Raw genomic sequence first — 13,698 nt, forward strand, 5'->3', positions numbered from 1 at the left:
GCAAATGGATCTAGTAAGTCTAGTGAGTATGTAAAAACCGAGGTCATTACAAACATTGATAAAAAGTAACAAGTCCAATAATCATTCAAATAACATGGAAACCAAATTCTTTGGTGAGAGAATATGATATTTGAAGGTCAACCCTCAAACAGTAAATTGAAAATCAAATTATAATATCTACATGTTGTCATCTTCCAATAATATGTCCGACCGGGTGATGTGCGCCGCTAAAACAAATAGAAATTGTGATAAACTATTTTTTTCTATAAGCTCTATAATATCCCCTGTATGACATCAACCCCCCACCCCACCCCCACCACCATCCCCCGTTAGGTATTAACATTAGTAGGTGCATAAGACATGACAACACTATTATAAGTGCTTTACACATCTGGGTGAATGATCCATGCATATTCATCTGAGTACATTTGTATACAAGTTAATTACATAAGTTTTATGATTATGTCAGTGACAACGATTCGCTAATGCTAATCTAAATGAATCTATGCTGGATAACCAATAACATACATGGATATGCTAAGAGCTTATTTCCATAGGTAAACATTTTCTTCCGAGGTATTTTATCTTAGTTAGTAGGAGCACGGACCTATAAAATATAAACCATGGTTTAAAGGCCCATGGTAGGAGTTGTTCACTGCTCTAGTTTAACACTTTAGCGAAAACGTAATGATAGGGGAGATCACTGCGCACTTATCGTAAAAAATAGTGGTCTGTAACCAAAACTTATCACCTGATGGACAAAATGGCGGATGATTCAACTTTTTGCATACTTGAGTAATATAGTCCTTGTTTTCTTTTTTAAAGGTCGTGAAGTAGAACATTATATGAAATTCGTAGATGATTACTAAATGATTTTTCTGCAATGAGAAAGAACATCATTCATAACTGAGGTAAACAAGAAAGTGCTGGAAATGGGAAGCAAAGACGAAGTTGAGCAGAATTCACAGTCACTGGTGAAATATAATCATAGGTTTGTCAAGTGTTGTAGTTGCGGATATTCTGTGTGACTTTGTTATACTGACTGGAAGTATCTATATAGATAGTCGATCGCAATTAATAACACTTTTTTGTTTGAGATTCTTTTTTTTTACTTTTACGTAAATGTTGATTGTTGTGTTAATCTTTTTCAGTGATCCTCCATCAAGCTGGCTGAAGTGGATTCCAACATCCATGGCTCACCTTGTACAGATCGAATCTCGAATTCTCAGTCGTAAGTCATTAAGCAATAAATCATCTCATTTTTGCACTTGATTAGTTGACATTTTTTGTTTCAAAATGGATAACACTGCCCTGATAGCCTAGTACCAGTATTGGTACCAGTGGCGATGACTGAAGTTATCAGACACTTTTAGATTTCTTTTCTCCTGACTTTTGATAATATTATATTATATGAACATTTTTTTGGAATAATAAACTTCAGCACTTCTTCTGGTGAAATCAGGCAAATAAGGTGGAATTTAATAACTTAACTTAATTGTCTTTGGCTCCGAATGAAGTGTTGAAAAGGGATCAAATTTTCATTCATACTGTTTAAAGTAAATATCTAAATGTTTTAGGTGAGAGGTTTTTTATTTTTGGTTTCTCAGACCCGTCGACCCCATTTTTTGCTATTTTTTCAGAAAAAAATAATACATTCCAATAACTGTTTTTTCCCGACCTTTTCTGCCCGGTATTGCTGAAAATCAAAATGAAAACAATTATTTTAAGCAAGTATGCACTTTATGTGTACAATCAAAGCCTCTGGGCCAAGTTGGCCGAAAAACAACAAAAAACGTGATTTGGCTCTAGAGGCATTCAATTTTCAGGAACCATTGAAAAAAATATTCAAAGCAATTTTTAAAAGAACATTCATCACAATGATTTAAAAACATCCTGTCATCAGACAATGACACTCCTTATTCAATAGAACAAGTTACCGCATTTAAGTCATTTGATGACTTTATTTGATGACTTAATTGACAAACATTTACAAATCAAGTTTGGAATGTGGTGAAACACACTTTTTTATTTAAACATTTACTAATCACTATCACTAACTATCACAAGATATTGCCCTATTCACCAAAAAATGATTCTAACATAAAGTGTATTTGGAAAAAAAAATCCCTATCTACCCTTAGCTTGTAATTTTTACATTTATATATATATATATACATTTATTAACAAGCTTTTAAAATTTAATGCATGATAATGGAAATACACAAAAAAATGAACAGTTAATTAAAACAATAAGAGTTAAGGAAAACTGTTTCCGATAATCAAATGTTTTAAAAAAACATGCATCTTAAACTTGAGAAATTAAAGGGGCCATAAACCGTATGATGATATAGCGGGGAAAAACATGTCGAAAACTGACAATAACTTGGTATCGATGTGTACAATGCATTGAAACTAAGCAACTGAAGTACCACATAGTTTACAATTTATTAGTTTTTCGCAGTTTTTTCATATTTTTCCATTGCAAGAGATTACTAGGTATGTATACCTAGTAGAATTCATTCTTATGCGTGATTGGCTAGTCGATGTTATCATGTGATATTACCAAGTTAGGAATATAGCTTAAATATTCCAATGCTTTAGCACAGTGGATACAACACTGGACTGCAATTTTGGCGACACCGGTTTGAACCTGGTCTCCGACTCTATTTTCTTTTTTCATTTTGGTATTTTTTTTACAATTATGATATTAAAGAGTTAAACATTTTATTAAATATTTGTCCTGAGATTCGTCACAGAAAAAAACTGTTTTTGGTGCCAATCTGGTGTATAGTCCCTTTAGATAGTTTATCAACAAATAGCCTAAAAAATGTTTATTTTAATTATTTCCCTCCTCCTGTGTCTATATTTTTTCAAAAGTTTGAGAAACAAAAAATAAAAAAAACTCTGGCCTGAGTTTTAACGTATAAGTGCAAACAGTAACTTCACGAAACATGTTTAAATTTTTGAAATTAGAAAGTGTTTTAAAGTCATAGCCATCGTGTAGAAACATGACATGTAATTTCTTTTAATTCTGTTCTTTTTTAGGCCTTAAAAGCACAGTAGAAAAATGTTTTATTACATTACCTCAAAGTCAGCACAGAATATGGATGATAGTTGCTAACAAGGACAAACCCAACACTCCGCTGGTAATGGTCCATGGGATGGGAGGTGGTGTTGGACTATGGGTTCAGAGCATTGACGATCTCGCTGTGAAACGACCAGTGTATGCCTTTGACTTATTAGGGTTTGGTCGTAGCTCTAGACCAAAGTTTAGTTCAAGTGCAAAACTTGTTGAAATGGAATTTGTTGAATCTATAGAGGAGTGGCGTCAGGAAATGAAGATAGAAAAAAATGGCTTTATTAGGACACAGCTTAGGTGCATATCTAGCCAGTGCTTATGCATTGAAATATCCAGAGAATATTGAGCACCTGTTCCTGGTCGATCCATGGGTATTTCCGGAGCGTCCAACAGGGGAGAGTGACCGCAGTCGGCGCATTCCTACCTGGGTCAGGGCAATCGCTAAGGTTCTGTCCCCCTTCAACCCTCTCGCCGTTGTGCGAGTAGCTGGCCCATTGGGTGTGTCTATTTTTGCTTCAGAATAACTGCTTTAATATTAGTGTTTGTGCAGAACACTTTCAATGTTGTAATACATTCATGTAAGTGTAATACATGATGCAATTTGATGTTATAGATCCTTTTCCTATTTTGAACCGTTTATAAAAAAATGCCATTTTAATATCATCATGATGAACATTTCACAGTTAAATGTTTTGCATTTTTATTTTAAACAAACTGTTGCCTATTGAAAAAAAATTCAGTGAGAAAACAACATTTCACCTCAGTTTGAAAATAACAAAAACATGTTAAGTACATTTTACAATGCTGATTAAACTGATTAATATATCAAACTCAATGCATCGATTACTTCCCTTTACAAATCAAAGGGATATTATAATAGAAAAAATTGCAGGTTGCAGAAAAGCTAACTATTTTGGTGTCTGAGAAAAATATACATGCAGAAGCACAAAAAGTATAGATATTTTTTTACATTTTCAAAAAAATGGGTGTGGGAAATTGGCGGAACAAACATACCGTGAATTTGGTATGGCCTTAGATATATATTGTACATGTATTTGTAAAGTTGATTTCATTTTTCAAACATGTATGCTAATTAGTAACAGTTATCCTTCATGTATAATTTTAGACTTATCACTTATATACTGTAGGTATAAATGGCGAACCAAGTGTTCATAGCTTGCTAACTAAGGACTAAACTAGTAAGACTCTTTGAACTGATGCATCATTCTCTATGTTTCAGGACCGGGTTTGATCCGCCGTTTCCGACCCGACCTGCAGGCCAAATTTGCCCACTTATTCGATGACCACACAATCCTGGACTACATCTACCACTGCAACGCTCAGACTCCCAGGTATAAACCTCGGATCTTTCAAAGCTCTTCAAAGCTTGTGTTTCTATATATTGTACACCCGACTTTATAAATAAATATTACTTGATCATCTCTTACTGAACAAATGCAGTCACTTCATGATTTCTTATTTGATAAGACCTTTATATGCCTTTATATGTTTTATAAAATGTGACTCACCTGCAGTGTGTGGGCACTTCCATTAAATGGCCCGTGCAGAAATTTGTCGTCAAGAAATTTAGGTCAAGTTTGACACTTGTTTACGGTAACATAAGTCAAATAAAAAAATTGTCTTGTAAACACAAAACAGGCCAAACATGTTTTTATGCCCCCGAAGGTGGGCATATTAAAATCACACCGTCCGTCCGTGTGTCCGGCTCAATAACTCGTGTCCGGGCTGTAACTTTCCCTTGTATGGACATATTTTAAAATAACTTGCCACATGTGTTCGGCATACCAAGACGACGTGTCGCGTGCAAGACCCGTGTCCCTACCTCTTAGGTCAAGGTCACACTTAGTGTTTATTCACAATGGAATGCTGCATATAAGGACATAGAGTATAGGTTGTCGTGTCCGGGCTGTAATTTTCCCTTGTATGGACAGATTTTAAAATAACTTGCCACATGTGTTCGGCATACCAAGACGACGTGTCGCGTGCAAAACCCGTGTCCCTACCTCTTAGATCAAGGTCACACTTAAGTGTTTATTCACAATGGAATGCTGCATATAAGGACATAGAGTATAAGTTGTCGTGTCCGGGCTGTAACTTTCCCTTGTATGGACAGATTTTTAAATAACTTGCCACATGTGTTCGACATACCAAGACGACGTGTCGCGTGCAAGAAGTGTGTCCCTACCTCTAAGGTCAAGGTCACACTTAGGTGTTTATTCACAATGGAATGCTGCATATATATAAGGACATAGAGTATAGATTGTCATGCCTGGGCTGTAACTTTCCCTTGTATGGTCAGATTTTAAAATAACTTGCCACGTGTGTTCGGCATTACAAGACGACGTGTCGCGTGCAAGAGCCCTGTCCCTACCTCTTAGGTCAAGGTCACACTTAGTGTTTATTTACAATGGAATGCTGCATATAACGACATAGAGTATAGGTTTTGTTCGGGCTGTAACTTTCCCTTGTATGGACAGATTATAAAATAACTTGCCACATGTGTTTGACATACCAAGACAACGTGTCAGGTGCAAGACCCGTGTCACTATTCTTAGGTCAAGGTCACACTTTATTCACAATGGAATGCTGTATATAAGGACATAAGAGTATATGTAGTGTCTGGGCTGTACCTTTCCCTTGTATGGATAGAATTTAGAATAATTTGCCACATGTGTTCGACATACCAAGACGACGTGTCGCGTGCAAGAACCGTGTCCCTACCTCTAAGGTCAAGGTCACACTTAGGTGTTTATTCACAATGGAGTGCTGCATATAAGGATACAGAGTATTGGTTGTTATGTCCGGGCTGTAACTTTTTTTTGTGTGGACAGATTTTAAAATAACTTGCCACATGTGTTTGACATACCAAGACGACGTGTCACGTGCAAGACCCATGTCCCTACCTCTAAGGTGAAAGATACACTTAGTGTTTATTCACAATGGAATGCTGAATATAAGGACATAAGAATGTAGGTTGTCAAGTATGGGTGGTATTTTTTATGTTCAGAGGCAATTTAAAATAACTTGCCATATGTATTTGTTTGATCTTTAACTTTTCATGTACTGACCTTGTTCATAGGTCAATGTCACATTCGGGGGCATTTGTCACATACTGTGACAGCTCTTGTTCTTTATTATTATTGTCTTTTTATTCAAAAAATCTATGTTGAGTTTCATTATGTTTCATGTGGGGTAAAAATGAGGTCAAAATGTCAAATCAAAGAAAAATTCAAGATCATTCAAACTTTATTGGAAAGATCGTCTTCATTACAGATAGATCAGTTTTAAATTTGGGATATGCAGTCAAAAGCTAGATCATTAGGTCAAACTAAAGAAAAACCTTAATACTCTCAAGGCCATGATTTTGACCGTAGAATGAAACTTGGTCAAACTGTTTATTTTCATAAAATATTTTTTAAGTTTGATGCTGGCTCATGCGCTATCAAGAAATTGGAATAAAGTCAATCATTTGAATATCCTTGGTGACCCTCGATCATCCATAATTTCAACCCAATATTTGAATCTGCTCTCTTAACAGATTGAATGTTTTGACAACTTTTTTAATTGTTGTCTTGGAACAAGCCAATTTATGCAAAAAGATGCTGACAAAAATAAGATCACAGATTTTATTTTAAAGTTTGAAAATTGATGTTTTATGCATTTTTAGCTCGACTATTCGAAGAATAAGGAGAGCTATACTACTCACCCAAGCGTCAGCATCGGCGTCGGCTTCGCCCCTTGGTTAAGGTTTTGCATGCAAGCACACATAGGTAAATATCTCAGCAACTACTTGAGGTATTGCATTGGGACTTTATACAATGGTACTCAACCATCCAACCTACTTAATTAACCAAGTTAGATAACTCTAGTTTGCATTTAATGCAAAAAATAGGCCTTTGCTATTTGACTTAGAAATTCTGGTTAAGGTTTTGCGTGCAAGCACACATAGGTAAATATCTCAGCAACTACTTGAGGTATTGCATTGAGACATGATACAATGTTAGTCAACCATCCAACCTACCTTATTAACCAAGTTAGATAACTATAGTTTGCATTTAATGCAAAAAATAGGCCTTTATTATTTGACTTAGAAATTCTGGTTAAGGTTTTGCGTGCAAGCACTCATAGGTTAATATCTCAGCAACTGCTTGAGGTATTGCATTGAGACTTGATACAATGGTACTCAACCATCCAACCTACTTTATTAACCAAGATAACTCTGGTTTGCACTTAATGCAAATAATTGCCCTTTATTATTAGACTTAGAAATTTTGGTTAAGGTTTTGCATGTCACCACTTTTAAGTCAATACCTCAGCGAATACAGCATGTATTGCATTGAAACTTTACACACAGGCTCCCAACCATTTAACCTTCTTGTTTAATCAAGTAAGATAACTCTATCTTTCATATTATATAATTTTTGCCCCTTTATTATGCGATTCTGGTTAAGGTCTTGCATGTTAGCACACATAGGATAATATCTCAGCAACTACTTAATGTATTGCATTGAGACTTTATACAATGGTATTCAACCACCCAACCTAATTGAATAACCAAGTTAGATAACTGTATTTTGCAAATAATGGCCTTTTATTATTACGCTTAAAAATTCTTGTTAAAATTTTGCATGTAACCACATTTATGTTAATATCTCAGCACATCATGTATTGTATTGAAATCTAATCTAACAGTGATCCATGCATGTTTCGCCAAAACTTTTCAATCCTTACACTGAAAAGCAGGGGAATAGTCGAAAAAGCTGTCTCTGTGACAGCTTTTGTTCTTAAACCGCTATTAACGGTTTTAGCCATGAAACATTAATTTTAGAACAGAAATATGAAAATCTGCGATCCGATCTTTTGTCAGCAGTCTTTTATCACTAGTTTGCAGATATTTATGCAAAAAATTGCTCATTCAAAAACGAAAAATAAAAAAGTTGTAAAAACGGTAAATCTGTGAGAGTGCAGCTTTAAACAGCAATTGTGAACAGGTGAGCAGTATATGGTCCAGTTGGTCCTGACTATAAACTTATGTTGTCCTTGGTCATAAATTGTTTTGTATAAATAATTATATATGATATTTCAGTGGAGAGTCAGCATTCAGGACCCTGTCATTGCTGCTGGGATTTGCAAAGCGACCGGTGATCGAGAGGATATCGGAGGTGGACAAAGACGTGCCTATCACATTCATCTATGGCTCGAAGACCTGGATGGACAAGGAATGTGGATACCAGACAAAGTTCCTCAGGGCTGACAGCCACGTCGATGTGGAGGTGTGGTGTGATTGCTGATTAAAAAAAAATGCTAACTCCAGCCTTCTTGCTCATAAATACTGTAAAAGATTCTAGCTTCAGCATTTCGACTTCTTTTAAGTTTTGTTGTGATTTTCTTTCAAATTTAACTTTACAGTTATAACTGACGTTCATGAATGATCTGCTTAAATCTCACTATTGAACTTTCATTTGCATCATGGTTTGATATCCAGCCTTGTAGCAGCCTGATAGATGGATTGTGTGGCTGAAGGAGAGGGTTAGGGAGGGGGGGGGAAGGCTGATAGATGGATTGTATGGCTGTAGGAGGGGGTTGGGGGGGAGTTAATAAGTGGATTGTATGGCTGTAGGAGGGGGCTGGGGGGGAAGGCTGATAGGTGGATTGTATGGCTGAAGGAGGGGGTTGGGGTGGAAGGCTGATAGGTGGATTGTATGGCTGTAGGAGGGGGTTAGGGGGGAAGGCTGATAGGTGGATTATATGGCTGTAGGAGGGGGTTAGGGGGGAAGGCTGATAGGTGGATTGCATGGCTGTAGGAGGGGGTTTGGGGGGGAAGGCTGATAGGTGGATTGTATGGCTGTAGGAGGGGGTTAGGGGGGAAGGCTGATAGGTGGATTGCATGGCTGTAGAAGGGGGTTGGGGGAAGGCTGATAGGTGGATTGTGTGGCTGTAGGAGGGGGGTTGGGGGGAAGGCTGATAGGTGGATTGTATGGCTGTAGAAGGGGGTTGGGGGAAAGGCTGATAGGTGGATTGTATGGCTGTAGGAGGGGGTTGGAGGGAAGGCTGATAGGTGGATTGTGTGGCTGAAGGAGGGGGGTTGGGGGGAAGGCTGATAGGTGGATTGTATGGCTGTAGGAGGGGGTTGGGGGGAAGGCTGATAGATGGATTATGTGGCTGTAAGAGGGGGTTGGGGGAAGGCTGATTGGTGGATTGTATGGCTGTAGGAGGGGGTTGAGGGGGAAGGCTGATAGGCGGGTTATATGGCTGAAGGAGGGGTTCGGGGGGAAGGCTGATAGGTGGATTGTATGGCTGTAGGAGGGGGCTAGGGGGGAAGGCTGATAGGTGGATTGTATGGCTGTAGGAGGGGGTTGGGGGGAGGCTGAGAGGTGAATTGTATGGCTGTAGGAGGGGGTTAGGGGGGAAGGCTGATAGTAGGATTGTATGGCTGTAGGAGGGGGTTGGGAGGAAGGCTGATAGGTGGATTGTATGGCTGTAGGAGGGGGTTGGGGGGAAGGCTGATAGGTGGATTGTATGGCTGTAGGAGGGGGTTTGGGAACGGGAAGGCTGATAAGTGGATTGTATGGCTGTAGGAGGGGGTTGGGGGGAGGCTGATAGGTGGTTTATGGCTGAAGGAGGGGGTTGGGGGGGGGAGAACCATGTAACCATGCCCCCCCCCCCGGTCCCGGAATAGCGAGGACTTTTATTTTCGGTCCAGCCAACCCCAGCTAAATTCCCCGCCCTGCGGAGATAATCTGGTGGTTAAGTCCCCACCAAATGCACCCGCACCCAAGGGACATTAGGTTAAGCCCTATCCACACTGTATTTTCCGGGAAGACCCGGCACTGCGGGGCCTACTGCAAGGCAAAAACATGGCCCATGTCGACGGCTATCCCCGGTATACCCCCGGATGTGGGAGCCGTGGTTACAATTGACTGGTGCATAATGATCCTTGTGATCCAATCTCATGCCAAGACGATTTCTGTTTTAACATTGCCAGGTTAGTTATTCTTAAGCATAAAAAAGCCTGCACAGTATTTGAGAAAGACTGTTGTGAGGTTAAATCTTCATTACTTCACTATTCCACAACATTGGGTGATAATGGAACTTTATTGAATATTTTGATTTTAATTTTGTTCCCTAAACGCCACAAGTCAACTGATTAATACAAATTAATTCAATTCTATCTCCACAATATTCGGCACTGCATTGTTCAATAAAACTCAAAAGTTACACTTGTAAATTATATAACCAAATACCTTTCCCTCAAATATTTCACAAATTTAAATTGATATATCAACAACAATGCATCACCAAACTGTATCTCTGACTGATTATTGATTTTCATTCTTGGCTAGAAAACAAAAAGTGAGCACAAAGCGTCTTCAGAAAAAGAACTTGTAAAGTATGCACCAGTCAATTGTAACCACGACCCCCCCCCCCGCAGGGAACAGCAGGTACTTTGACTTTCGGTCCAGCCAGTCCCCAGTAAAATCCCTGCCCTGCGGGAACGACTGGTGGTAAAATCCCGTGAATAACCCCGCAACCCGGGGATCTAAGGTAAGAGCAATTTCCTGATATAATTTGCGGAAAGACAAAACCACCGCAATCTCCCGGCATTGCGAGGACACTAGTTCTGGCTTCCATAACTTTAATGATGATATTTATTTTTTTATGTTTACAACACATTGAACAAGTCCAAAAAGGTAATAGATAATGTGTTCGCTGAAGTTCTTTAGCTACGAGGACACCTGAAAGGTTAAAACACAGCCCTTCCCCCATCCCCCCGGTATATCCCCAAGGGGCCGTGGTAACAATTGACTGGTGCATTATACGAGAGGAAATCAAAATTGAGCAGGCAAGATTGTTTTACCTACGGCGATGGTTTATCACAATGTCATTGAACAAAATGTACTTACACTGAGAGTGGCTCCAAGACTTTTCTATGCACATAGGTAAACAATCATCTTATTCATAAGCCAGATGCTGTGCACATATTCATATATTTGGCTTCATTTAGAATGAAACTTCATAAATAAGTATGCGCATATTTGATATTTTTATCTCCATTTTGCAAAATTGAAATCACATGATTTTATCAAACGAACTTGTATTGCTTGAAAATTTACTTGTCAAATTAAAAATGCTACCCACGGTAAGATGAAAATAAATCCGTTTGATGGTGGTAATCATTCAATGGCGGCTTTATTGATAAGTTTCTTCAATAAAACACGTATGAAATTCACATCATCAGCATCCGGAAGTAGTGATAACATACATGTCTGAATCATTCGGCCGCTCTGATCAGAGTAAATGAGGTCAATACAGTAGACTGGTACCCTGATTTACTTTTCCTCATATAAAATTATACAGGTACGCGGCATATGGGTTTTAGTTAACATTAATAGTATTTGAACAATAAATACCAAAAATCATGTTGTATTTGAAAAAGTGCTTAGTGCCATGCAATGATTAGTTAAAAATAAACTTTGTATCGAAAAGAAAATATCACGGAAACATGCAAATTATGTCGAAAAAAAGAACAGGGACCGACTTTGGATTTTTTTTTTATTAACAGTGGATATCGTTTTTATAAATAAATACCAACATTCTATACAAAGGATATTAACAATACTTTTTTAATCAAACTTTCCTGGTTGTTTCTACTTAGATCGCACACTTTAGTCGCTTTACGTATGAATTTACAAGACATTTCGAATGCGCGATGGGCACCGCGGTTATCTGATACTGGTTTCTTTTCGGATAAAAGAGAAAGAGGGTACCAGTCTATCAATACAGAGCATTGAACGGGAAAATTTCGATGCGTACTTTTCCAATATGTTCATATTCTTATTGCATATAATCTGACCGTATGCAAGAACATTCATGTAGTTAACCCGATTAACTCACTCGCTACGTATGAATTTCTTGTGCTTCATTAAAAGAACATACGGTTAGCTTGAATTGTTAGGAGAACTATTTTATTGGATTTTTTCATTGTAATCAGTTCTGGTACTACTTTGATTATTCAAATTCGCTAACGGCAATCCAATCAAAATACAGCGTATGAATACATTACGTCAGTGAACCCCCAGATGCGGCTTGAGAATGCAGATATCGCGAGTATCGCTATGAACTAGGCCACAAGTGCCCTAGCCCAAAAATAGAATACAAAACCTAAAAACAAAAGCATCCAATGTACATATGTGTAACTCAATGTATGCATATTATATATAATTATGTTAGATACGTTTTCCCTGTTTATTGTGTTAACTTGTTCTATATTGCTCAATGTTAGAGCACCTTACACGTTGTAAATATATTTGCATATCTTCTGTATAGGAGGAAATAAAGATTTGATTGATTGATTGGTTGATGATTTTATATTACCTTATCTCTTTGACTTTAATTTACTTGATATTTTTTAACTTCATTTTTTTTAAATTTCCATTTTATAAAATCACAACATTTAAATGTTGTTTTATTGATCGATTTCGATCTATAACCCCGGTCAACCGAACTCTTTGTTTCTTAAAATGTCGATCTAAGTTGTTGATTATCAGAGTGTCGTTCTACAATCTACGATCCAGACCGAAGAAATTCGCATGTTGTTTTCTTTGGTCGATCTATGAGCTAATCATTTTCGATAGCTATAGGGTTTTCGATATACGACACAGGACGACAGAATTCGCATGTTGTTGTATTGTGTTGAACTATGAGGCAACACATCGTGGTGTATATTACATATTCGATAAACTATCTATGATCCAGGTCGACAATACGTGCCTGTTATTTTATTTTGTCGAGCTACGATCTATGACCCAGGTCAAGTAAATTTGATTTCCAATACATTGTCTATCTACGTTCGATCCAGGTCGATCAATTCATTTATTTTTTTCATTGATATACGAGATACGAGCTACGCGCAAACTTTACAAACCTCTTCCAAGATACATGTACTATAACGCTCTGCCACAGGGGCGAGACAGATCGTGATTAATTTCAGACTGCAGGGGCGGGTCCAGGATTTAGCGCTAGAGGGAGGTTAACTTTTACTGTTTTTTCTCGAACCTCATTCTTTCAACTCACGCACCCACTCTCCAAGCCTGAATACTAGGGGCGGTGCCCATGAATTGACGTGACTTAGTCGGGGGCGTAACTTAGGGGCGCAACCTTTCGACATGCGCCTTTCCCTCAACCAGAACTGAAATGAATATGGAATACAAAGTTTTTGTAAATCGGTTTGAGGTTTCTCCCCAAGGAAATTAAGTCTGAACAATTCGTACTCCCAAATGGTGCATTTTAGTGCATCTTAAATTACTCCTTTTCTCCGATATTGATATAAAAAGTTAAATTTAAGGGGCGGGGACGTCCCCCAACCCCCGTGTGCACATTCCAATTTCCAGATGATGATATGTCAAAAAATCATGATAAAAGCATTGAAAACAGGAATTACGGATGGTGAACTAAGTCGCAGTTTTGTGCTTTTAATTTGACAGTTTATTCTTGATCTTGAACTATATTATAAGACTGTGCTTGATTTTAGCCCTGTATATCACAGGTTGAATGGGAAGTGTGACGCTTCACTCAGCTTTCATCGATTGTGTATGATA

General features: G+C 38.0%; 1 protein-coding gene and 1 pseudogene across 1 annotated transcript; one reads left to right on the top strand and one right to left on the bottom strand.

Annotated features, from left to right (window-relative positions):
- The first annotated feature begins 788 nt into the window (after nt 1–788).
- Nucleotides 789–8,514, top strand: LOC128242648 ((Lyso)-N-acylphosphatidylethanolamine lipase-like; annotated as a pseudogene).
- A 444-nt stretch (nt 8,515–8,958) lies between these two features.
- LOC128244411 (uncharacterized) lies at nt 8,959–9,966 on the bottom strand. Its single transcript, XM_052962420.1, has 2 exons — nt 9,958–9,966; nt 8,959–9,672 (listed from the first exon to the last, which is right to left on the bottom strand). Exons 1-2 carry the CDS (start codon nt 9,964–9,966, stop codon nt 8,959–8,961), a joined length of 723 nt encoding a protein of 240 aa, XP_052818380.1.
- Nucleotides 9,967–13,698: the final 3,732 nt, after the last annotated feature.

The sequence above is a fragment of the Mya arenaria genome, chromosome 8 (genome assembly GCF_026914265.1).
Source record: "Mya arenaria isolate MELC-2E11 chromosome 8, ASM2691426v1".
In the NCBI taxonomy this organism is placed as follows: Eukaryota; Metazoa; Mollusca; class Bivalvia; order Myida; family Myidae; genus Mya; species Mya arenaria.